General features: G+C 45.6%; 1 protein-coding gene across 3 annotated transcripts in view; it reads left to right on the forward strand.

Moving 5' to 3' along the window:
* Nucleotides 1–24,947, forward strand: part of frmpd3 (FERM and PDZ domain containing 3) — a 274,057-nt gene that overhangs the window by 235,625 nt on the left and 13,485 nt on the right. For all 3 annotated transcript variants that reach the window (XM_071399534.1, XM_071399535.1, XM_071399536.1), the window contains 6 exons: nt 91–136; nt 5,027–5,131; nt 13,056–13,163; nt 18,328–18,459; nt 18,841–18,960; nt 22,413–22,549. In XM_071399534.1, the coding sequence (XP_071255635.1) occupies nt 91–136; nt 5,027–5,131; nt 13,056–13,163; nt 18,328–18,459; nt 18,841–18,960; nt 22,413–22,549 (648 nt within the window). The remainder of the gene's footprint in view (nt 1–90; nt 137–5,026; nt 5,132–13,055; nt 13,164–18,327; nt 18,460–18,840; nt 18,961–22,412; nt 22,550–24,947) is intronic.

A 24,947-nucleotide genomic window follows, 5' to 3' on the forward strand; every position in this document is an offset into this window, starting at 1 on the left:
ATAAGAACAGGACAGTTTCTTCCAATGCCACAGCCCTGGTGTTACCTAACCCACTCCACACTCCTCTCCTCTTTTCTGTCCTCTCTATAGATGCTGCAAAGACTCCATAGTTCTCACTGTGCTGCAGCCTCACCAGGTAACAATACACAGCTCTCGCTCACCGTTTCTCTCTCACGCCTTTTCTCCTTGAAGTTCTCAAACTCTATCTGTATCTCTGTATCCCTCCATGTCTCCCTCTCACACACGAAGCAACCACACATACAGATCTCTCCCTCATTCTCTCTCTCCCTCATTCTCTCTCTCCCTCATTCTCTCTCTCTCTCTCATTCTCTCTCTCCCTCATTTTCTCTCTCTCCCCCACATTATCTCTATCTCCCTCATTCTCTCTCCCTCATTTTCTGTCTCTCTCCCACATTATCTCTCTCCCTCATTTTCTCTCTCTCTCCCACATTATCTCTCTCCCACATTATATCTCTCCCTCATTCTCTCTCCCTCATTCTCTCTCTCTCATTCTCTCTCTTTCCTCTCTCTCCATCATTCTCTCTCTCATTCTCTCTCTTTCCTCTCTCTCCATCATTCTATCTCTCTCATTCTCTCTCTCCCACATTATCTCTCTCTCATTCTCTCTCTTTCCTCTCTCTCATCATTATCTCTCTCTCCCTCATTCTCTCTCTCTCTCCCTCATTCTCTCTCTCCCACATTATCTCTCTCTCATTCTCTCTCTATCTCTCTCTCCATCATTCTATCTCTCTCTCATTCTATCACTCCCTCATTATCTCACCATCATTCTCTCTCTCTCATTCTCTCTCTCATTCTCGCTCTCTCGTTCTCGCTCTCCCTCATTATATCTCTCTCTCTCTCTCTCTCACTATTTTTACTGTGTGTCGTGATTGTCAGTAAGTACTCTTCACACACACTAAATACAAATGGTTCTATATAGTACCAAATAAGGGTTATTTGGCTGAACCTTTTTGGTGCTATATGGGACTTTTTTAAGGTTCTAAATGGAACCTGTATGGTGCTATAAAGAACCCATCAAAAAGGTTATACTGTATATAGCACCAAAAACCCTTAAATAAAAAACTTTTTTTATGGTTCTTTATAGAACCTTTACGGAGAACGGAGCTACACTGAGTGTACAAAACATTAAGAACACCTTAATATTGAGATACACCCCCTTTTGCCCTCAGAACAGCCTCAATTCGTCAGGGCATGGACTCTACAAAGTGTTGAAAGGGTTCCACAGGGATGCTGGCCAATGCTGACCCCAATGGTTCCCACAGTTGTCTTGAAAAACCCAGCTGCTTTACAGTTCTTGACACACTCAAACCGGTGCGCCTGGCATCTCCTACCATACCCTGTTCAAAGGCCCTTAAATATTTTGTCTTGCCCATTCACCCTCTAAATGGCACACACACAATCCATGTCTCAATTGTCTCAAGGCTTAAAAAAGAATTTTTCCAACCTGTCTCCTCTCCTTCATCTACAATGATTGAAGTGTATTTAACAAGTGACATCAATAAGGGATCATAGCTTTCAACTGGTCAGTCTGTGGCTATGTCATGGAAAGAGCCATACATATCATATCTGATTTAATCACTATATTATATTGTTAAAGTTCCGTAGGTTTTATTGTTGTGTTTATCGACAAGTTGAACAGCTGGGGTTCCCTGAAGAGAGACTTGACTTAGTGAACCGTTCGCAATTGACACAAGGCCATACGTGAGTCTTTCACAAGACACCATCTCTGGCCATAGTCCTACATAACATGTAATAGTGTAAAACAACAGATTTGATCAAATGGAATGACACACTCTCACTCACAGTTGCACAAAAAGAGCTGTGAACAAACAACGCCCCAAAATATTCTAATGAGCCGCCTCCCGTACATTCAGTGGTGGAAAAGTAACCAAAAGTCATAATTGAGTAAAAGTAAAGATACCTCAATAGAACATGACTCAAGTCAAAGTGAAAGTCACCCAGTATATATATATACTTAAGTATCAAAACTGAATGTAATTGCTAGAACATACTTAAGTATCAAAAGTAAAAGTATAAATCATTTTACATTCCTTATATTATCCAACCAGCACAAGTATTATTCTTATTATCATTTACAGATAGCCAGGGGCACAATCCAACACTCAGACATCATTTACAGATAGCCAGGGGCACACTCCAACACTCTGACATCATTTACAGATAGCCAGGGGCACACTCCAACACTCTGACATCATTTACAGATAGCCAGGGGAACACTCCAACACTCTGACATAATTTACAGATAGCCAGGGGCACACTCCAACACTCAGACATCATTTACAGATAGCCAGGGGCACACTCCAACACTCAGACATCATTTACAGATAGCCAGGGGCACACTCCAACACTCTGACATCATTTACAGATAGCCAGGGGCACACTCCAACACTCTGACATCATTTACAGATAGCCAGGGGCACACTCCAACACTCTGACATCATTTACAGATAGCCAGGGGAGCACTCCAACACTCTGACATCATTTACAGATAGCCAGGGGCACACTCCAACACTCTGACATCATTTACAGATAGCCAGGGGAACACTCCAACACTCTGACATAATTTACAGATAGCTAGGGAAACACTCCAACACTCTGACATCATTTACAGATAGCCAGGGGAACACTCCAACACTCTGACATAATTTACAGATAGCCAGGGGCACACTCCAACACTCTGACATCATTTACAGATAGCCAGGGGCACACTCCAACACTCAGACATCATTTACAGATAGCCAGGGGAACACTCCAACACTCAGACATCATTTACAGATAGCCAGGGGCACACTCCAACACTCAGACAATATTTACAGATAGCCAGGGGCACACTCCAACACTCTGACATCATCTACAGATAGCCAGGGGAACACTCCAACACTCAGACATCATTTACAGATAGCCAGGGGAACACTCCAACACTCTGACATCATTTACAGATAGCCAGGGGCACACTCCAACACTCAGACATCATTTACAGATAGCCAGGAGAACACTCCAACACTCTGACATCATTTACAGATAGCCAGGGGCACACTCCAACACTCTGACATAATTTACAGATAGCCAGGGGCACACTCCAACACTCTGACATAATTTACAGATAGCCAGGGGCACACTCCAACACTCTGACATAATTTACAGATAGCCAGGGGCACACTCCAACACTCTGACATAATTTACAGATAGCTAGGGGCACACTCCAACACTCTGACATCATTTACAGATAGCCAGGGGAACACTCCAACACTCTGACATATTTTACAGATAGCTAGGGGCACACTCCAACACTCTGACATCATTTACAGATAGCCAGGGGCACACTCCAACACTCAGACATCATTTACAGATAGCTAGGGGCACACTCCAACACTCTGACATCATTTACAGATAGCCAGGGGAACACTCCAACACTCTGACATCATTTACAGATAGCCAGGGGCACACTCCAACACTCTGACATCATTTACAGATAGCCAGGGGCACACTCCAACACTCAGACATAATTTACAGATAGCCAGGGGCACACTCCAACACTCAGACATAATTTACAGATAGCTAGGGGCACACTCCAACACTCAGACATAATTTACAGATAGCCAGGGACACACTCCAACACTCAGACATCATTTACAGATAGCCAGGGGCACACTCCAACACTCAGACATAATTTACAGATAGCCAGGGGCACACTCCAACACTCTGACATAATTTACAGATAGCCAGGGGCACACTCCAACACTCTGACATCATTTACAGATAGCCAGGGGCACACTCCAACACTCTGACATAATTTACAGATAGCCATGGGCACACTCCAACACTCTGACATAATTTACAGATAGCCAGGGGCACACTCCAACACTCAGACATCATTTACAGATAGCCAGGGGCACACTCCAACACTCTGACATAATTTACAGATAGCTAGGGGCACACTCCAACACTCTGACATCATTTACAGATAGCCAGGGGCACACTCCAACACTCAGACATCATTTACAGATAGCTATGGGCACACTCCAACACTCAGACATCATTTACAGATAGCTAGGGGCACACTCCAACACTCAGACATAATTTACAGATAGCCAGGGGCACACTCCAACACTCAGACATCATTTACAGATAGCCAGGGGCACACTCCAACACTCAGACATCATTTACAGATAGCCAGGGGCACACTCCAACACTCTGACATCATTTACAGATAGCCAGGGGCACACTCCAACACTCTGACATCATTTACAGATAGCCAGGGGCACACTCCAACACTCTGACATAATTTACAGATAGCCAGGGGCACACTCCAACACTCAGACATAATTTACAGATAGCTAGGGGCACACTCCAACCCTCTGACATCATTTACAGATAGCTAGGGGCACATTCCAACCCTCTGACATCATTTACAGATAGCCAGGGGTTAGAGGAGGCAGGTAGCCTAATGGTTAGAGGAGGCAGGTAGCCTAATGGTTAGAGGAGGCAGGTAGCCTAGTGGTTAGAGGAGGCAGGTAGCTTAGTGGTTAGAGGAGGCAGGTAGCCTAGTGGTTAGAGGAGGCAGGTAGCCTAGTGGTTAGAGCGTTGGGCCAGTAATCGAAAGGTTGCTAGATTGAATCCCCAAGCTGACAAAAATCTGTTGTTCTGAACAAGTTAATTAACCCACTGTTCCTAGGCTGTCATTGTAAATAAGAATTTGTTCTTAACTGACTTGCCTAGTTAAATAAAGGTTAAATTATGCACAAACACGTAGTAGTCTTTTTGTTGCCTTTGTAATTACAGACTCATGTTCAGCCAGGCATGTAATTAAACTTTCATGAAAAACGTCCCAATTATTTAACCATCTAACTAAATCAAGTTTTTGCCAAACATAACAAGATGGTTTCAAAGCATAAAATTAAATAAAAACTTTTGTAATTTGCTTAATTCGAATTGTTAACGCCATTAATAAACCCTAAATGTCTTTGTCTTTCCTCTCTTCTAGTCACCTAAGTCAGCCTTTATAAGTGCAGCTAAGAAGGCCCATCTGAGAACCAACCCGCCCAAAGTGCGCTTTTCAGAACAAGTGTCCTTCAGTGACCCAGACTCAGTAAGTACCACTCCACTGGTGATCCTTCAGTGACCCAGACTCAGTAAGTACCACTCCGCTGGTGATCCTTCAGTGACCCAGACTCAGTAAGTACCACTCCGCTGGTGATCCTTCAGTGACCCAGACTCAGTAAGTACCACTCCGCTGGTGATCCTTCAGTGACCCAGACTCAGTAAGTACCACTCCGCTGGTGATCCTTCTGTGACCCAGACTCAGTAAGTACCACTCCGCTGGTGATCCTTCAGTGACCCAGACTCAGTAAGTACCACTCCGCTGGTGATCCTTCAGTGACCCAGACTCAGTAAGTACCACTCCGCTGGTGATCCTTCAGTGACCCAGACTCAGTAAGTACCACTCCGCTGGTGATCCTTCAGTGACCCAGACTCAGTAAGTACCACTCCGCTGGTGATCCTTCAGTGACCCAGACTCAGTAAGTACCACTCCGCTGGTGATCCTTCTGTGACCCAGACTCAGTAAGTACCACTCCGCTGGTGATCCTTCAGTGACCCAGACTCAGTAAGTACCACTCCGCTGGTGATCCTTCAGTGACCCAGACTCAGTAAGTACCACTCCGCTGGTGATCCTTCAGTGACCCAGACTCAGTAAGTACCACTCCGCTGGTGATCCTTCAGTGACCCAGACTCAGTAAGTACCACTCCGCTGGTGATCCTTCAGTGACCCAGACTCAGTAAGTACCACTCCGCTGGTGATCCTTCAGTGACCCAGACTCAGTAAGTACCACTCCGCTGGTGATTCTTCTCTCACACCTGCACTCTTCTTTCTATCTCTCTCCCCATTTCTGTCTTCTTCTATGTTGTTCTTGCTTTCTCAGTCGTTAATACTCTTTCTATTTTTCCCTAACACAATTTCTCTCACTATTCATTCTTTCTCCACTTCTCTCTAAAACGTTCTCTTTAATTTGTTCTCTATTTACCTTGGGTCTGGGCCTGGGCCTGGGCCTGTCTCCCCCCTGATTAAACATGGCTGAACATCCTCTTCCCCTCCATCACCTTGTTTGTATTTTGGGTAGCTGACTACCTGCACCATACAAAACAGCCTTGGGTCCAACACAGTGCAGCTTTTGATTATAAATGGTTCTCCTCCAGATCGATGTCCCCTCTCTCTGGTAGAGCACAGGTTGCGCCTCTAAACTGTTTCTAAGATGTTTGTTAAACATTGGACACATTTTGAATTCAGCTGCAGCAGCAGCGTTACACTGTTAGGCTGGCTGAGAGCAGACATGTAAAGTCCCTGCTTGGCTGTGAAAGCCCTCTCCCTACTGTCTCTGAGCTCTGAAGAAGTGTCCCGAATGGCACCCTATTCCCTACATAGTGCACTACTTCTGACCAGAGCCCTATGTGCCCTGGTCAAAAGTAGTGCACTATATAGGGAATATAGTGCCATTTTGGACGCGAGCTGAGTTCTCTTCTCAAAGCCCAGAGAAGTTGGCTCTACAGTCAAGCCAACAAGCTTATCTCTCACTGTTCCTATTGACAGCTTGTTGTGCAATTTATGAATAACAAGTTAGGCTTCAGCTGCTTGGTTTCAACATCATCTCTATGCATCCCAAATCTTATCCTTTATATAGTGCAGAGCCCTATGACACAAGTTTACATTTCCCTGCCAGTCTGGGCACGTTTCCATAAACTAAAGCTACAACCTTTAGGGAACACACACATGGGGGTGGAGAGATAACTGGTCAGCCTCTAACAGGAGAGATAACTGGGGAGCCTCTAACACAAGAGATAACTGGGGAGCCTCTAACAGGAGAGATAACTGGGGAGTCTCTAATAGGAGAGATAGCTGGGGAGCCTCTAACAGGAGAGATAACTGGGGAGCCTCTAACAGGAGAGATAACTGGGGAGCCTCTAACAGGAGAGATAACTGGGGAGCCTCTAACAGGAGAGATAACTGGGGAGCCTCTAACAGGAGAGATAACTGGGGAGCCTCTAACAGGAGAGATAACTGGGGAGCCTCTAATAGGAGAGATAACTGGGGAGCCTCTAACAGGAGAGATAACTGGGGAGCCTCTAACAGGAGAGATAACTGGGGAGCCTCTAACAGGAGAGATAACTGGGGAGCCTCTAATAGGAGAGATAACTGGGGAGCCTCTAACAGGAGAGATAACTGGGAGCCTCTAACAGGAGAGATAACTGGGGAGCCTCTAACAGGAGAGATAACTGGGGAGCCTCTAACAGGAGAGATAACTGGGGAGCTTCTAACACGAGAGATAACTGGGGAGACTCTAACAGGAGAGATAACTGGGGAGCCTCTAACAGGAGAGATAACTGGGGAGCCTCTAACAGGAGAGATAACTGGGGAGCCTCTAACACGAGAGATAACTGGGGAGACTCTAACACGAGAGATAACTGGGGAGCCTCTAACACGAGAGAAAACTGGGGAGCCTCTAACACGAGAGAAAACTGGGGAGCCTCTAACACAAGAGTTCCTGGGGAGCCTCTAACACAAGAGTTCCCGGGGAGCTAACGGTAGAGTTACTGGCTCGTGGCCTTTCATTACCAGGAAAGTAAGCATCCCCTCATGCATGACGTACACACACCCACACACCCACACACAGCAGCCTGGGGGCAAAGAGGGATCAATAACACACATGATAATACCATAGATCTCACCTATAGCCTAGATTAATTAGACTGCATGTAGACCCCTGCTATACAGATATATAGAGAGAGAGATGGTCCTCCTCCACTGGGTGGAGGCCTGATACAGGGAGAGAGAGATGCTCCTCCTCCCCTGGGTGTATGATTGGTAAAGATCGAACAATCCCCTTTTGCAGAGTGTTTAATCATGTCTATCCGTCTCCTGGGATCAGGCTGGGAATGGGGATTGATTGGTTTGGACTCATCAGTGCAGACCACCTAACCTGAGCATGTGGAGTTTATCTTCGTAGAGGGAAAGAGAGATGAGGACTACATCTACTATGGATGCATCCCAAATGGCACCCTATTCCCTACATAGTGCACCACTTTTGACAGGAGACAATAGGGCTCTATGTAGGGATTAGGGTGCCATTTGGGAAGGAGCCCTTCTGGCTCTCATAATGCTCCATTTTTCTATGGCTGCGTCCAAAACAGAGCCCGTATATACTTCTGATGAGAGCCAGGGGCACTATATAGGGAATAGGGTGCCATTTGGGAGACAGGGTACCATTTGGGAGACAGACCCTGCCTGCACTGCTCTGCTCCACACTCGGGTCACACAGCACAGCCTGTTATGCTAAATTCAACCTTTACTTCTGCCACCATCATTTCCCTCGGGTCTCAGAGAGAAGCCACGGTGGACTAGGAGGAATTCTAAACTACACTCTATAGAGAAAAGGGTTCCAAAAGGGTTCTTCGGCTGTCCCCATAGGAGAAGCCTTTTGGGTTCAAGGTAGAACCCTTTTGGGTTCCATGTACAACCCTCCGTGGAAAGAGTTTCACATGGAACCCAAAAGGGTTCTACCGGGAACCAAAAGAGTTCTCCCTTGAACCAAAAAGGGTTCCACCTGGATCTAAAAAAGTTATCCTATGGGGACAGCCGAAGAACCCTTTTAGGTTCTAGATAGCACCTTTTTTTGTAAGAGTGTAGCCTGGCTGACATCTTATGTGGATACATCTGTAGTGACGTCAGTCTATTCTAAATGATGCTCACATTTACTGAAGGATTCATTTCATTACCTCTCATCATATAATTGTTCAATATTATTACATTTTTGTCATTCAGCAGATGCTCTTATCCAGAGCGACTTAGAGAAGCAATTAGGGTTAAGTGCCTTGCTCAAGGGCACATTGACAGATTTTTAACTTTTCGTTTACTGGCCCAAAGCTTCACCGCTAAGCTACCTACATTGCATTTGGAAAGTATTCAGACGCCTTCTCTTTTTACACAATTTGTTACGTTATAAGCTAATTCTAAAATGGATTTAAAAAATAATAATACTCGTCAATCTACACAAAATACCCCACAATGACAAAACGAAAACAGGTTTTTAGAAATGTTTGCAATTATATATAAAAATAACAGTAACACCTTATTTACATAAGTATTCAGACCCTTTGCTAGGACACTTGAAATTGAGCTCAGGTGCATCCTGTTTCCATTGATCATCCTTGAGATGTTTCTACAACTTGATTGGAGTCCACCAGTGGTAAATTCAATTGATTGGACATGATTTGGAAAGGCACACACCTGTCTATATAAGGTCCAACAATGCATGTCAGAGTAAAAACCAAGCCATGTTGAAGGAATTGTCCGTAGAGCTCCGAGACAGGATTGTGTCAAGGCACAGATCTGGGAAAGGGTACCAAATTTTTTTTTGCAGCATTGAAGGTCCCCAAGAACACCGTGGCCTCCATCGCTCTTAAATGGAAGAAGTTTGGAACCACCAAGACTCTTTCTAGAGCTGGCCGCCCGGTCAAACTGAGCAGTCGGGGGAGAAGGGTCTTGGTCAAGGAGGTGACCAAGAACCCGATGGTCACTCTGACAGAGCTCTAGAGTTCCTCTCTGGAGATGGGAAAACCTTCCAGAAGGACAACCATCTCTGCAGCACTCCATCAATCAGGCCTTTATGGTAGAGTGGCCAGACGGAAGCCACTCCTCAGCAAAAGGCACATGACAGCCCACTTGGAGTTTGCCAAAAGGCACCTAAAGGACTCTCAGACCATGAGAAACAAGATTCTCTGGTCTGATGAAACCAAGATTGAACTCTTTGGCCTGAATGCCACACGTCACGTCTGGAGGAAACCTGGCACCATCCCTATGGTGAAGCATGGTGGCGGCAGTATCAAGCTGTGGGGATGTTTTTCAGCAGCAGGGACTGTGAGACTAATCAGGATCAAGGGACAGATGAACAGAGCAAAGTAAAGAAAGATTATTGATGAAAACCTGCTCCAGAGTGCTCAGGACCTCAGACTGGTGCGTAATTTCACCTTCCAACAGGACAATGACCCTAAGCACACAGCCAAGACAACGCAGCAGAGGCTTTGGGACAAGTCTCTGAATGTCCTTGAGTGGCCCAGCCAGAGCCCGGACATAAACCTGATCGAACATCTCTGGAGAAAACTGAAAATAGCTGTGCAGTGACGCTCCCCATCCAACCTGACAGAGCTTTAGAAGATCTGCAGAGAAGAATGAGAGAAACTCCCCAAATATAGATGTGCCAAGCCTGTAGCGTCATACCTAAGAAAAATCTAAGCTGTAATAGCTGCCAAAGGCGCTTCAACAAAGTACTCAGTAAAGTACTCAAAGTACTCAGTAGGGGCTGAATACTTATGTCAATGTGATATTTCCTCGGGGGGTTCAAAAAATGTGCAAAAATGTCTAAAAACCTGTTTTTGCTTTGTCATTATGGGGTATTGTGTGTAGATTTATGAGGGGGGGGGGAAACTATTTAATTAATTTAAGAATAAGGCTGTAACGTAACAAAATGTGGAAAATTCTAGGGGTCTGAATACTTTCCGAAACGATTGTAGCAGTGAGGGGCTATACTGCAGATGTGAGGGGCTATACTGTAGCTGTGAGGGGCTATAATGTAACTGTGAGGGGCCTATTCTATAGCTGTGAGGGGCTATACTGTAGATGTGAGGGGCTATACTGTAGATGTGAGGGGCTATACTGTAACTGTGAGGGGGCTATTCTATAGCTGTGAGGGGCTGTATTGTAGCTGTGAAGGGCTATACTGTAGCTGTGAAGGGCTATACTATAACTGTGAGGGGCTATACTATAACTGTGAGGGGCTATACTATAACTGTGAGGGGCTATACTGTAACTGTGAGGGGCAATACTGTAACTGTGAGGGGTTATACTGTAACTGTGAGGGGCTATACTGTAGCTGTGAGGGGCTATACTGTAGCTGTGAGGGGCTATACTGTAACTGTGAGGGGCTATACTGTAACTGTGAGGGGCTATACTGTAACTGTGAGGGGCAATACTGTAACTGTGAGGGGCTATACTGTAACTGTGAGGGGCTATACTGTAACTGTGAGGGGCTATACTGTAACTGTGAGGGGCTATACTGTAACTGTGAGGTGCTATACTGTAACTGTGAGGGGCTATACTGTAACTGTGGGGCTATACTGTAGCTGTGAGGGGCTATACTGTAACTGTGAGGTGCTATACTGTAACTGTGAGGTGCTATACTATAACTGTGAGGGGCTATACTGTAACTGTGGGGCTATACTGTAACTGTGAGGGGCTATACTGTAACTGTGAGGGGCTATACTGTAACTGTGAGGTGCTATACTGTAACTGTGAGGGGCTATACTGTAACTGTGGGGCTATACAGAACTGTGAGGGGCTATACAGAACTGTGAGGGGCTATACTGTAACTGTGAGGGGCTATACTGTAACTGTGAGGGGCTATACTGTAACTGTGAGGGGCTATACTGTAACTGTGAGGGGCTATACATAACTGTGAGGGGCTATACTGTAACTGTGAGGGGCTATACAGAACTGTGAGGGGCTATACTGTAACTGTGAGGGGCTATACTGTAACTGTGAGGGGCTATACATAACTGTGAGGGGCTATGCTGTAACTGTGAGGGGCTATACAGAACTGTGAGGGGCTATACTGTAACTGTGAGGGGCTATACAGAACTGTGAGGGGCTATACTGTAACTGTGAGGGGCTATACTGTAGCTGTGAGGGGCTATACTGTAACTGTGATGGGCTATACTGTAACTGTGAGGGGCTATACTGTAGCTGTGAGGGGCTATACTGTAACTGTGAGGGGCTATACTGAACTGTGAGGGGCTATACTGTAACTGTGAGGGGCTATACTGTAACTGTGAGGTGCTATACTGTAACTGTGAGGGGCTATACTGTAACTGTGAGGGGCTATACAGAACTGTGAGGGGCTATACTGTAACTGTGAGGGGCTATACTGTAACTGTGAGGGGCTATACTGTAACTGTGAGGGGCTATACTGTAACTGTGAGGGGCTATACAGAACTGTGAGGGGCTATACTGTAACTGTGAGGGGCTATACTGAACTGTGAGGGGCTATACTGTAACTGTGAGGTGCTATACTGTACATCTTCCCCATCCTCCTCTCTCTCTGTTCTCTAAGTGGTTTTCAGACCAGCAGTGGATGATGTGTGTGACTGGGGCTTTGAGTCACCAACTCTCTCCACTTACCTCATTCACCCTCCTGGTGACAGTTTCTCCGGAAAGAGTGAATAGCTGTCACGCCCCGTCTCCCTACCTGGACTGAATTCAACTCCAGCAGAGGAAACTTTTCTGATGAGTGGCTGATAAAAGCAGATTAACCTTGAGTCATCGTGTCTCCTGCAGTTCCCTGGCCTACGTAACCACTGCACTTTATAGTCTATTCAGCCAGCTAGCTACCAATTGTACTTGCAACACCGGCGCATACATATTAAATGGATGTATTGAGGAAATGTAATAAGCTTCTCTTTGATCACAGCACAATGTATCCAGGCAGGGTTCCTAAAGCAGAGTTTTGTCCCAATTCAGGCTGCACCGGTTCAAATAAGGTATTGCTCCTCCATTGCACTCTGGAAGCTCCAGCCTGGTCCCTTCTTAACAGCTTTTAGATGGAATGTACTTCTATCTGCACATTCCACAGTCACGGACTTCCAACACCATTCAATTATAGCCCTGATCCTCTACTCTGGGGTGTATTAGATGTACTGTACCATGTTGATGTGCCATTTTGACCTTTTAAGTTTTTTCTCAAGATACCTCATATTGCCTCTCTCTTACTGCTATAAGAGGCACTCAGGTTTTACAGTTTCTGTCTTTCTCTTTCTCTCCCTCCCTCTCCCTCTTTCACTGCATCGCTCTCTCTCTCTCCCTCTCTCTTTCTCTCCCTCCCTCTCTCTTTCTCTCCCTCTCTTTCTCTCTCTCTCTGCCTCTCTTCATCTCTCCCTTTCTGCCCACCCTCTCTGTCTCTCTCTCACAGACAATGCTAAAGGACGACTCTTTGCTACTCATACCAAATGTGCTGAAGGTGTTCCTGGAGAATGGTCAGATCAAGTCCTTTACGTTTGACAGCCGCACCACTGTCAGGGTACGTATACAGTGTATGATCCAATTTGTAAACATTACCAACAGAGTGAATGTGAAAATGGATTCAAAATGGTCGCCCTCTGCTGGGGATATTGCAGGATGTGCAATGACACAAGTAATAGGAGGGTTTTGATTGGTTACATTGCCTACTATGCCAATGTATCTGTATAAAATGATCTCTGCTACTGTAAAACTACCAGAGATCCCAGTCTGGAACTTTGATACACCCGAAGAGTATATTATGTTCAACAATAGATTGTAAAATACTACTCATATTACAGAGTAAGCGGAAAAGCTTCATATAGCACCACATGTTGCTTTGCGTCTTAAAAGACGCTTGGGTAATCCCAAAATGTCACAAATGCTCCAACTTCAATTATTTATTTCTCAATTATGCTTTAAGATACAACTGTCAAATATTTGTAAAAAAAATCTGGGTATTTTTTTAAAAATATTTTCATGCCCATTTAAACTGCACATGAATTGCAAACATATTGACCAACCCACTGGGCAAAAACTGATTGACTCAACATTGTTTAAAAAAAAAAAGTAATGTGATGCTGGTGAATCAACATGGAAAACTGATTGGATATTCAAAATGTCATCAACGTAAGGGAATCCAACTTTTAACCTAAATCTAATGACAGGGGGAATTATTTGGTTGATTTCATGTTGAATTCACGTTAGTTGACAACTAAACCAAATGTAAATCAAAACTAGACGTTGAACTGACGTCTGTGCCCAGTGGGTGTAAACATCACTTCCCCCAAAAAATACAAATATCTAATGACATCAATGATGGTAAGACTCCCTCCACAGTATATGAAGAACAGGCCTAGTTCTGAGAAGCCCACTTCCTTCAATTCACAGTATTTTATAATGCCTGTGGATAGGTCTCAAATGGCACCCTATTCCCTATGTAGTGCACTACTTTTGACCCAAGCCCTAGTCAAAAGTAGTGCACTAGAAAGGAAATAGGGTGCCATTTGGTACACAAGATGTAATATTGTAATGACATCCAGCAGTCAGTCAGGAGACACTGTCAGGCTCTCACTGTCAGGCTCTCACTGTCAGGCTCTCACTGTCAGGCTCTCACTGTCAGGCTCTCACTGTCAGGAGACACTGCCAGACTCTCACTGTCAGGCTCTCACTGTCAGGCTCTCACTGTCAGGAGACACTGTCATGAGACACTGTCAGGCTCTCACTGTCAGGAGACACTGTCAGGCTCTCACTGTCAGGCTCTCACTGTCAGGAGACACTGTCATGAGACACTGTCAGGCTCTCACTGTCAGGAGACACTGCCAGGCTCTCACTGTCAGGCTCTCACTATCAGGCTCTCACTGTCAGGTTCTCACTGTCAGACTCTCACTGTCAGGCTCTCACTGTCATGCTCTCACTGTCAGGCTCTCACTGTCAGGAGACACTGCCAGACTCCCACTGTCAGGCTCTCACTGTCATGCTCTCACTGTCAGGCTCTCACTGTCAGGAGACACTGCCAGGCTCTCACTGTCAGGTTCTTACTGTCAGGCTCTCGCTGTCAGGCTCTCACTGTCAGGAGACACTGCCAGACTCTCACTGTCAGGCTCTCACTGTCAGGCTCTCACTGTCAGGCTCTCACTATCAGGCTCTCACTGTCAGGAGACACTGCCAGACTCTCACTGTCAGGCTCTCACTATCAGGCTCTCACTGTCAGGCTCTCACTGTCAGGCTCTCACTGTCAGGCTCTCACTGTCAGGCTCTCACTGTCAGGCTCTCACTGTCAGGCTCTCACTATCAGGCTCTCACTGTCAGGAGACACTGCCAGACTCTCACTGTCAGGCTCTGAGACAACTCTGATATCTCTTACCATTAAGGCACAATATTAGATTTCAGAAATGTATTTTCCAGTTCATTGCGGGAGAGCGTGATGGAGAAATGGATAGTGAGAGAGGAGAGAGAAAGGGAGAGATGTAAAGGGAGAAATGGATGGAGAGAGAGAGAGAGAAAGAGAGAGATAAAGGGAGGGAGGGAGGGAGGGAGGGAGGGAGGGAGGGAGGGAGGGAGGGGGGGAGGGAGGGAGGGACATAAATGGAGAGAGAGAAAAATGGATAGAGAGAACGTGAGGGAGAGAGAAAGAGAGGGGGAAAAGAGCTGTACTGTGGCCTAATTAAATGGAATCACATTCAAATGTAAAATGCAAATCAATCAATTGCACTATAGGACGCCACACCAGATCTCTTTAGTAAATACGTGTACATTGCGATTCAATTGTACGATTTATGCCGTATAGTGACAATGACTTTCCACCTGACTAAAATGACTATTTATTTCCCCATCCACTTTGTGTTGCATCAGATTGTTGTCGTTGTAATCCTTGGTCAATATTGCCCATACAGCTTATCCTTGATTTGTTTTAGCAGACAGTCAGTTTGTATCCACACCACTGTGATTCAAAGTGAATGCATCTCCATCTCTGCTGCTAGGACATTCATCCACCATCAACCCTTCCATTTAGGAGACTACAGTACTCAAACTACCTGTTACAATAGGTCGCTGGCTGCACATACACGCACACATACACACACACACAGATGCTCTTTGAACGTTGTTCATAGACTAACAACACTCATGACACTGCTCATGAAGCCACAAGGAGCAGAGCGAAGAATACACAGTGGCTGAGTCCCAAATGGTCTCCTATTACCTAAAGTATATAGTACCAAATGGTCTCCTATTGCCTAAAGTATATAGTACCAAATGGTCTCCTATTGCCTAAAGTATATAGTACCAAATGGTCTCCTATTGCCTAAAGTATATAGTACCAAATTGTCTCCTATTGCCTAAAGTATATAGTACCAAATGGTCTCCTATTGCCTAAAGTATATAGTACCAAATGGTCTCCTATTGCCTAAAGTATATAGTACCAAATGGTCCCCTATAACCTAAAGTATATAGTCCTAAATAGACCCCATTACCTAAAGTATATAGTCCCAAATAGACCCCATTACCTGAAGTATATAGTCCCAAATAGACCCCATTACCTAAAGTAATACATTGCATACTTTAGGTAATACATAATTTAGGTAATGGGGTCTATTTAGGACTATATACTTTAGGTAATGGGGTCTATTTAGGACTATATACTTTAGGTAATGGGGTCTATTTAGGACTATATACTTTAGGTTATAGGGGGGCAGTTGGGATTATATACTTTAGGTAATAGGTGCACTACGTCTGACCAGGGCCCATACAGCGCCATTTGGAATGCAGACAGTACGGGCCTAGGCTACATCTCCTCTGCAGTGTTGGGAGAGAGGTAGAGAATAGAAAGGGGGGAATAGAGAGAGCGAGAGTAAGAGAGAGAGGGAGGGTAAATAGAGAGAGAGAGAAAAGAGGGAGAGAGAGAGTGAGAGAACGAAAAGAGGGCAAGAGAGAGAGAGAGAAGAGTGAGAGAAAAGAGAGAGAGAAAGAGAGAAAAGAAGGAGAGAGAGTGAAAAGAGGGAGAGAGAGGTAGAGAGAGATGGAGAGAGATGGAGAGAGAGGGAGAGAGAGAGGAGAGAGAGAAAATAGGGAAAGAGAGCGAGAGAGCGAGATGAGAGAGAGAAAATAGGGAGAGAGAGAGAGAGAACATAAGAGGGCTACCAAGAACCACGTTTCCATCCACAGTTTCTATACAAGTAAAGTCATACCATATAAAAACAATCCTGACAGTTGTGATGGAAACAGGAAGTTTCGGTCCAATTTTATAAATGTCGAAAGATAATTTGTTCGTTCAACATGTTGGGTTCTTTTTGTGTAAGTAAAATTAATTATGCAAGAAATAGTGGTGGAACTGCCTTTATGCGCAAATATTGATATAGTAACCATCCTATGGAAGCAAACTTGGAGTCATGTGATGATAAAGTGTGTGGTCCTCCCACTATGACCCGGAAAACCATGCAGTTTATTAGGCTACATATTAAATCAATGATGATGAACATTGCAGGGTGGTGAAAGAGCACAGTGATCTTGATGCTCCTTTCCAATAAATAGGGTCTTATTCTGGTGACATGATGATCGATGCTTGGCTGCAGTTTGACAAATAAAAATATTCTTGCTACATAATAATCTCATCATGTAAACTAGCATACCCACACTGTCTATCCGCACTGCCTACCCACACTGTCTACCTACACTGCCTACCCACACTGTCTACCCACACCGTCTATCCACACCGCCTACCCACATTGCCTATCCACACTGCCTACCCACACAGCCTACCCACACAGCCTACCTACACTGCCTACCCACACAGCCTACCCACACAGCCTACCCACACTGCCTACCCACACTGCCTACTCACACAGCCTACCCACACAGCCTACCCACACAGCCTACCCACACAGCCTACCCACACAGCCTACCCACACTGCCTACCCACACTGCCTACCCACACTGCCTACCCACAAGCCTACCCACACAGCCTACCCACACTGTATCTGTGAGCTGTTGGTTAGAGTGCATATGACAGGACCAGAGTAGTCACATTTATTATTTAACACAACAGTTTTTGTCACAAAACTATCGGCAGAGTTGAAAATGCGATGGAATTACATTGAACTTTAGATTTTGTATTCGGTACATGAAAAGTTAAGTGAAAAAGTACATTTTGTGTGCACCACGTCATCACACACTGGCTTTTCTCCTCCACAAGTCCATTTGGTGGAAAAATTATCATATTTTCTTTATGCAGATTTGAGAATTTTCGCATGAAAATCCGGCGCCGAATGGATGGAAACCTAGCTAGTCATACAGAATATTGATCCCAATGCAACACTGTGAGAGGAGGGCAAATAGAACTCTGGCCATTATGGACACATGGGATACGTCCCAAATAATACACTATTCCCTTTCCCTACATAGTGCACTACTTTTGACAATTACTGCACTATATAGGGAATAGGGTGCCAAATGGAAGGCCAGGTGGTATTTTCCTCTGGCAGGTCATCATAGTGCAGATAGGGAATGACCTCTGAAGCCCTCGATGGAGAAGATAACAGGATCATTTGGTGTATTGGTGGCAGAATAATCAACATAGCACAGATTCACATAACACAGGAGGACAGTAAGTATTGTCTAAATACTGCAAGAGATAAATGCATATCCATAAACTGCAAATAAATCTATCTTTCTTTCTCCTTCTCTAGGATGTGATCTCGTCCCTGCAGGACCGCCTGTCTCTGCGTTACATCGAGCACTTTGCCCTGGTGCTGGAGTCAGGTGGGCTGGACCAGAACCAGAGACTACACCTGCTGCAGGAGAACCAGCCGCTCTCACATGTAAGGGAGCCAACAGTTACTGTATTCCTCCTGATTACCGTGTTACAGTCATTCTAAGAGCAGTGTGGGTGTAATATAGCCTGGTTAAACCAGACCGAATTCTGTGCTCAATGGTGAGTCCGGCCTCAACCAGACTAGATTGAATGGTATCACCACATTAAAATTAGAATCACTACCAAGGACTAAGCCCTTCAGACCATGGCAGTTTAACCGGTACTCATGTTTACACTCATAGAAATAAAATTCAATAGAATTATATTACATTACACTCGATATGGCATGGAATCACTTTCCAATGACTAGCTGTGTTTGTCTACTATGTTGGGAGGGAAGCTGTTATGATATAGATGTTATTCATGCCGTCTCCCTCTCTCTCCTCAGGTGGTGCACAGGACGTATTTCCAGGGGATGAAGTGTCTCTTCCGTATCTGTTTCTTCCCCAAGGACCCGGCAGACCTGCTCAGGAGGGACCCTGCAGCCTTCGAGTACCTCTACATACAGGTGAGGATACAGCCTTCAGGTACCTCTACAGCTAGGGATACAGCCTTCAGGTACCTCTACAGGTAGGGATATAGCCTTCAGGTACCTCTACAGCTAGGGATATAGCCTTCAGGTACCTCTACAGCTAGGGATATAGCCTTCAGGTACCTCTACAGCTAGGGATACAGCCTTCAGGTACCTCTACAGCTAGGGATACAGCCTTCAGGTACCTCTACAGCTAGGGATATAGCCTTCAGGTACCTCTACAGCTAGGGATACAGCCTTCAGGTACCTCTACAGCTAGGGATACAGCCTTCAGGTACCTCTACAGCTAGGGGTATAGCCTTCAGGTACCTCTACAGGTAGGGATACAGCCTTCAGGTACCTCTACAGGTAGGGATATAGCCTCCAGGTACCTCTACAGCTAGGGATATAGCCTTCAGGTACCTCTACAGCTAGGGATACAGCCTTCAGGTACCTCTACAGCTAGGGATATAGCCTTCAGGTACCTCTACAGCTAGGGATATAGCCTTCAGGTACCTCTACAGCTAGGGATACAGCCTTCAGGTACCTCTACAGGTAGGGATATAGCCTTCAGGTACCTCTACGGCTAGGGATATAGCCTTCAGGTACCTCTACAGCTAGGGATACAGCCTTCAGGTACCTCTACAGGTAGGGATATAGCCTTCAGGTACCTCTACAGCTAGGGATATAGCCTTCAGGTACCTCTACAGCTAGGGATATAGCCTTCAGGTACCTCTACAGCTAGGGATATAGCCTTCAGGTACCTCTACAGCTAGGGATATAGCCTTCAGGTACCTCTACAGCTAGGGATATAGCCTTCAGGTACCTCTACAGCTAGGGATATAGCCTTCAGGTACCTCTACAGGTAGGGATATAGCCTTCAGGTACCTCTACAGCTAGGGATACAGCCTTCAGGTACCTCTACAGGTAGGGATATAGCCTTCAGGTACCTCTACAGCTAGGGATATAGCCTTCAGGTACCTCTACGGCTAGGGATATAGCCTTCAGGTACCTCTACAGCTAGGGATATAGCCTTCAGGTACCTCTACAGCTAGGGATATAGCCTTCAGGTACCTCTACAGGTACCTCTACAGCTAGGGATATAGCCTTCAGGTACCTCTACAGCTAGGGATATAGCCTTCAGGTACCTCTACAGCTAGGGATACAGCCTTCAGGTACCTCTACAGCTAGGGATATAGCCTTCAGGTACCTCTACGGCTAGGGATATAGCCTTCAGGTACCTCTACGGCTAGGGATACAGCCTTCAGGTACCTCTACAGCTAGGGATACAGCCTTCAGGTACCTCTACAGGTAGGGATATAGCCTTCAGGTACCTCTACAGCTAGGGATACAGCCTTCAGGTACCTCTACAGGTAGGGATATAGCCTTCAGGTACCTCTACAGCTAGGGATATAGCCTTCAGGTACCTCTACAGGTAGGGATACAGCCTTCAGGTACCTCTACAGCTAGGGATACAGCCTTCAGGTACCTCTACAGCTAGGGATATAGCCTTCAGGTACCTCTACAGCTAGGGATATAGCCTTCAGGTACCTCTACGGCTAGGGATACAGCCTTCAGGTACCTCTACAGCTAGGGATATAGCCTTCAGGTACCTCTACAGCTAGGGATATAGCCTTCAGGTACCTCTACAGCTAGGGATACAGCCTTCAGGTACCTCTACAGGTAGGGATATAGCCTTCAGGTACCTCTACAGCTAGGGATACAGCCTTCAGGTACCTCTACAGGTAGGGATATAGCCTTCAGGTACCTCTACAGCTAGGGATATAGCCTTCAGGTACCTCTACAGCTAGGGATATAGCCTTCAGGTACCTCTACAGCTAGGGATACAGCCTTCAGGTACCTCTACAGGTAGGGATATAGCCTTCAGGTACCTCTACAGCTAGGGATATAGCCTTCAGGTACCTCTACAGGTAGGGATATAGCCTTCAGGTACCTCTACAGGTAGGGATACAGCCTTCAGGTACCTCTACAGCTAGGGATACAGCCTTCAGGTACCTCTACAGGTAGGGATATAGCCTTCAGGTACCTCTACAGCTAGGGATATAGCCTTCAGGTACCTCTACAGGTAGGGATATAGCCTTCAGGTACCTCTACAGCTAGGGATATAGCCTTCAGGTACCTCTACAGGTAGGGATATAGCCTTCAGGTACCTCTACAGGTAGGGATATAGCCTTCAGGTACCTCTACAGCTAGGGATATAGCCTTCAGGTACCTCTACAGCTAGGGATACAGCCTTCAGGTACCTCTACAGGTAGGGATACAGCCTTCAGGTACCTCTACAGGTAGGGATATAGCCTTCAGGTGCCTCTACAGCTAGGGATATAGCCTTCAGGTACCTCTACAGCTAGGGATATAGCCTTCAGGTACCTCTACAGCTAGGGATATAGCCTTCAGGTACCTCTACAGCTAGGGATACAGCCTTCAGGTACCTCTACAGCTAGGGATACAGCCTTCAGGTACCTCTACAGCTAGGGATATAGCCTTCAGGTACCTCTACAGCTAGGGATACAGCCTTCCGGTACCTCTACAGCTAGGGATACAGCCTTCAGGTACCTCTACAGCTAGGGATACAGCCTTCAGGTACCTCTACAGCTAGGGATACAGCCTTCAGGTACCTCTACAGGTAGGGATATAGCCTTCAGGTACCTCTACAGCTAGGGATACAGCCTTCAGGTACCTCTACAGCTAGGGATACAGCCTTCAGGTACCTCTACAGCTAGGGATATAGCCTTCAGGTACCTCTACAGCTAGGGATACAGCCTTCAGGTACCTCTACAGCTAGGGATATAGCCTTCAGGTACCTCTACAGCTAGGGATACAGCCTTCAGGTACCTCTACAGCTAGGGATACAGCCTTCAGGTACCTCTACAGCTAGGGATACAGCCTTCAGGTACCTCTACAGGTAGGGATATAGCCTTCAGGTACCTCTACAGCTAGGGATACAGCCTTCAGGTACCTCTACAGCTAGGGATATAGCCTTCAGGTACCTCTACAGCTAGGGATATAGCCTTCAGGTACTTGTAGGTGGGGATACCATGGATACAGACCTCATGGTTCTGTTTGGATCGTCAAGGGGTTCTTTCTGCAGCGGAGCCCGTCAGCCCACTGAGCCAACAAAAGGATTAGAACTCCTGGCACAAATGAGTAGTTACAGATTTATGTCCTTCTCCATCTCATTCTAGAATGTTGTTATAGTAACTCTTCCACGCTAGAGATTCTGCCATACCAAAATGGTATATAGACATACCAAAACCAGTTTCACATTACGTCCAACACAAATAAATGAAGTAACCAGTGCATCTTCAATATCTCTCTGTCTCACCCCTTTGCATAAAATTGCTGGAAGAGGTTCCTGACAAGGACATCCATCTCTGTTATAGCTGTGCCTAAAACTGTGTAACCAGAATAACATGACATCCCCACCACAGAGTCGCAATGACGTCATCAAAGAGCGCTTCGGCATGGACTGGAAGTCTGATGTCACACTGCGGCTGGCGGCGCTTCATATCTACATCACGGTGTCGTCGGCCAGACCTAATCAGAAGATCTCGCTCAAGAATGTGGAGTAAGTGTGTGTGTGTGTGTGTGCGTGTGCGTGCGCGTGTGCGTGTGCGTGTGTGTCTTATGACAAAATGGATCCCTCAGCTGCATGACTCATCACTCAGACACCTCAAAGACCGAAATGCGTGTCTCCGTATTCCATTATATTTCATTAAAAATGTCTTAGCTCTAATGTGCAGAAGTATGGTATCCAGCTGAGTTCTAAAAGTATATCAAAATGATCCATAATGAATCCATCTAATATTAAAAACAGAAACCACTCAAACCACGAGCTAAAGCTACTCTGACACCAAGAAATTACAATTCCCTCAGGCCACACATTTAGTCATACCCCCAACTGACCAGCTATCTAGATCACTCTGACTGACAGACATTACCAGCTATCTAGATCACTCTGACTGACAGACATTACCAGCTATCTAGATCACTCTGACTGACAGACATTACCAGCTATCTAGATCACTCTGACTGACAGACATTACCAGCTATCTAGATCAATCTGACTGACAGACATTACCAGCTATCTAGATCACTCTGACTGACAGACATTACCAGACAACTAGATCACTCTGACTGACAGACATTACCAGACAACTAGATCACTCTGACTGACAGACATTACCAGACAACTAGATCACTCTGACTGACAGACATTACCAGACATCTAGATCACTCTGACTGACAGACATTACCAGCTATCTAGATCACTCTGACTGACAGACATTACCAGCTATCTAGATCATTCTGACAGACGCTGCCAGATAATATATCCTGAACAAAAATATAAATGCAACATGTAAAGTGTTGGTCCCATGTTTCATGAGCTGAAATAAAATATCCCAGAAATGTTCCAAACGCACAAAAAGCTTTTCTCTCAAATTTTGTCCACTAACTTGTTTGCAGCCATGTTACTGAGCATTTCTCCTTTGCCAAGATAATCCATTCACCTGACAGGTGTGGCATATCAAGAAGCTGATTAAACAGCATGATCATTTCACAGGTGCACATTTCTCTACCATAAGCCGCCTCCTAAAGTAGTTTTAGAGAATTTGGCAGTACGTCCAATCAGCCTCACAACCGCAGACCACGTGTAACCACGCCAGCCCAGGACCTCCACATACGGCTTCTTCACCTGTGGGATCGTCTGAGACCAGCCACCTGGTCAGCTGATGAAACTGTGGGTTTGCACAACCGAAGAATTTCTGCACAAATTTTTAGAAACCGTCTCAGGGAAGTTCATCTGGATGCTCATCATCCTCACCAGGGTCTTGACCTGACTGCAGTTCGGCATCGTAACCAACTTCAGTGGGTAAATGCTCACGTTCGGTGGCCACTGGCATACTGGAGAAGTGTGCACTTCACAGATGAATCCCAGTTTTAACTGTACCGGGCAGATGGCAGACAGTGTGTATGGCGTTGTGTGGCCGAGCGGTTTGGTGATGTCAACGCTGTGAACAGAGTGCCCTATGGTGGCGGTGGGGTTATGGTATGGGCAACCATAAGCTACGGACAATGAACACAATTGTATTTTATCAATGGCAATTTGAATGCACAGAGATATCGTGACGAGATCCTGAGGCCCATTGTCGTGCCGGTCATCCACCACCATCACCTGATGTTTCAGCATGATAATGTACGGCCCCATGTCACAAGGATCTGTACACAATTCCTGGAAACTGAAAATGTCCCAGTTCTTCCATGGCTTGCATACTCACCAGACATAACAACCATTGAGCATGTTCGAGATGCTTTGGATCGACGTGTACAACAGTGTGTTCCAGTTCCCGCCAATATCCAGCAACTTCACACAACCATTGAAGAGGAGTGGACAACATCCCACAGGCCACAGGCAACAGCCTGATCAACTCTGTGCGAAGGAGATGTGTCACGCTGCATGAGGCAAATGGTGGTCACACCAGATACTGACTGGTTTTCTGATCTATGCCCCTACCTTTTTTTGCATCTGTGACAAACAGATGCATATCTGTATTCCCAGTCATTTGAAATCCATAGATTAGGGCCTAATGAATGAATTTAAATGTACTGATTTCCTTATATGAACTGTAACTTAGTAAAATCTTTGACATTGTTGCATGTGCTTATATTTTTGTTGAGTGTAGATAATTCTGATAACTAATCCACTCTGACAGACTAATTTAGCAGATACTCTTATCCAGAGCGACTTACAATCAGAGCGTTCAACAAAAAACATAATATGCAAGTGAATACAATGAAATAACAGTTGTTGCAAGTCAAGTCATTCAGTCACACAGACAGAGTAGAGCCAGTGTTCTCCCTCCAGTCTGAGTCTGACTCTGAGGGGGGGCTTGTCAACCCTGTCAGTGTGACAGAGAATAGGAGCAGTCGTTGGGATGCGTCCCAACTGGCACTCTATTCCCTAT

Source organism: Salvelinus alpinus, chromosome 4 (assembly GCF_045679555.1).
Source record: "Salvelinus alpinus chromosome 4, SLU_Salpinus.1, whole genome shotgun sequence".
NCBI lineage: Eukaryota > Metazoa > Chordata > Actinopteri > Salmoniformes > Salmonidae > Salvelinus > Salvelinus alpinus.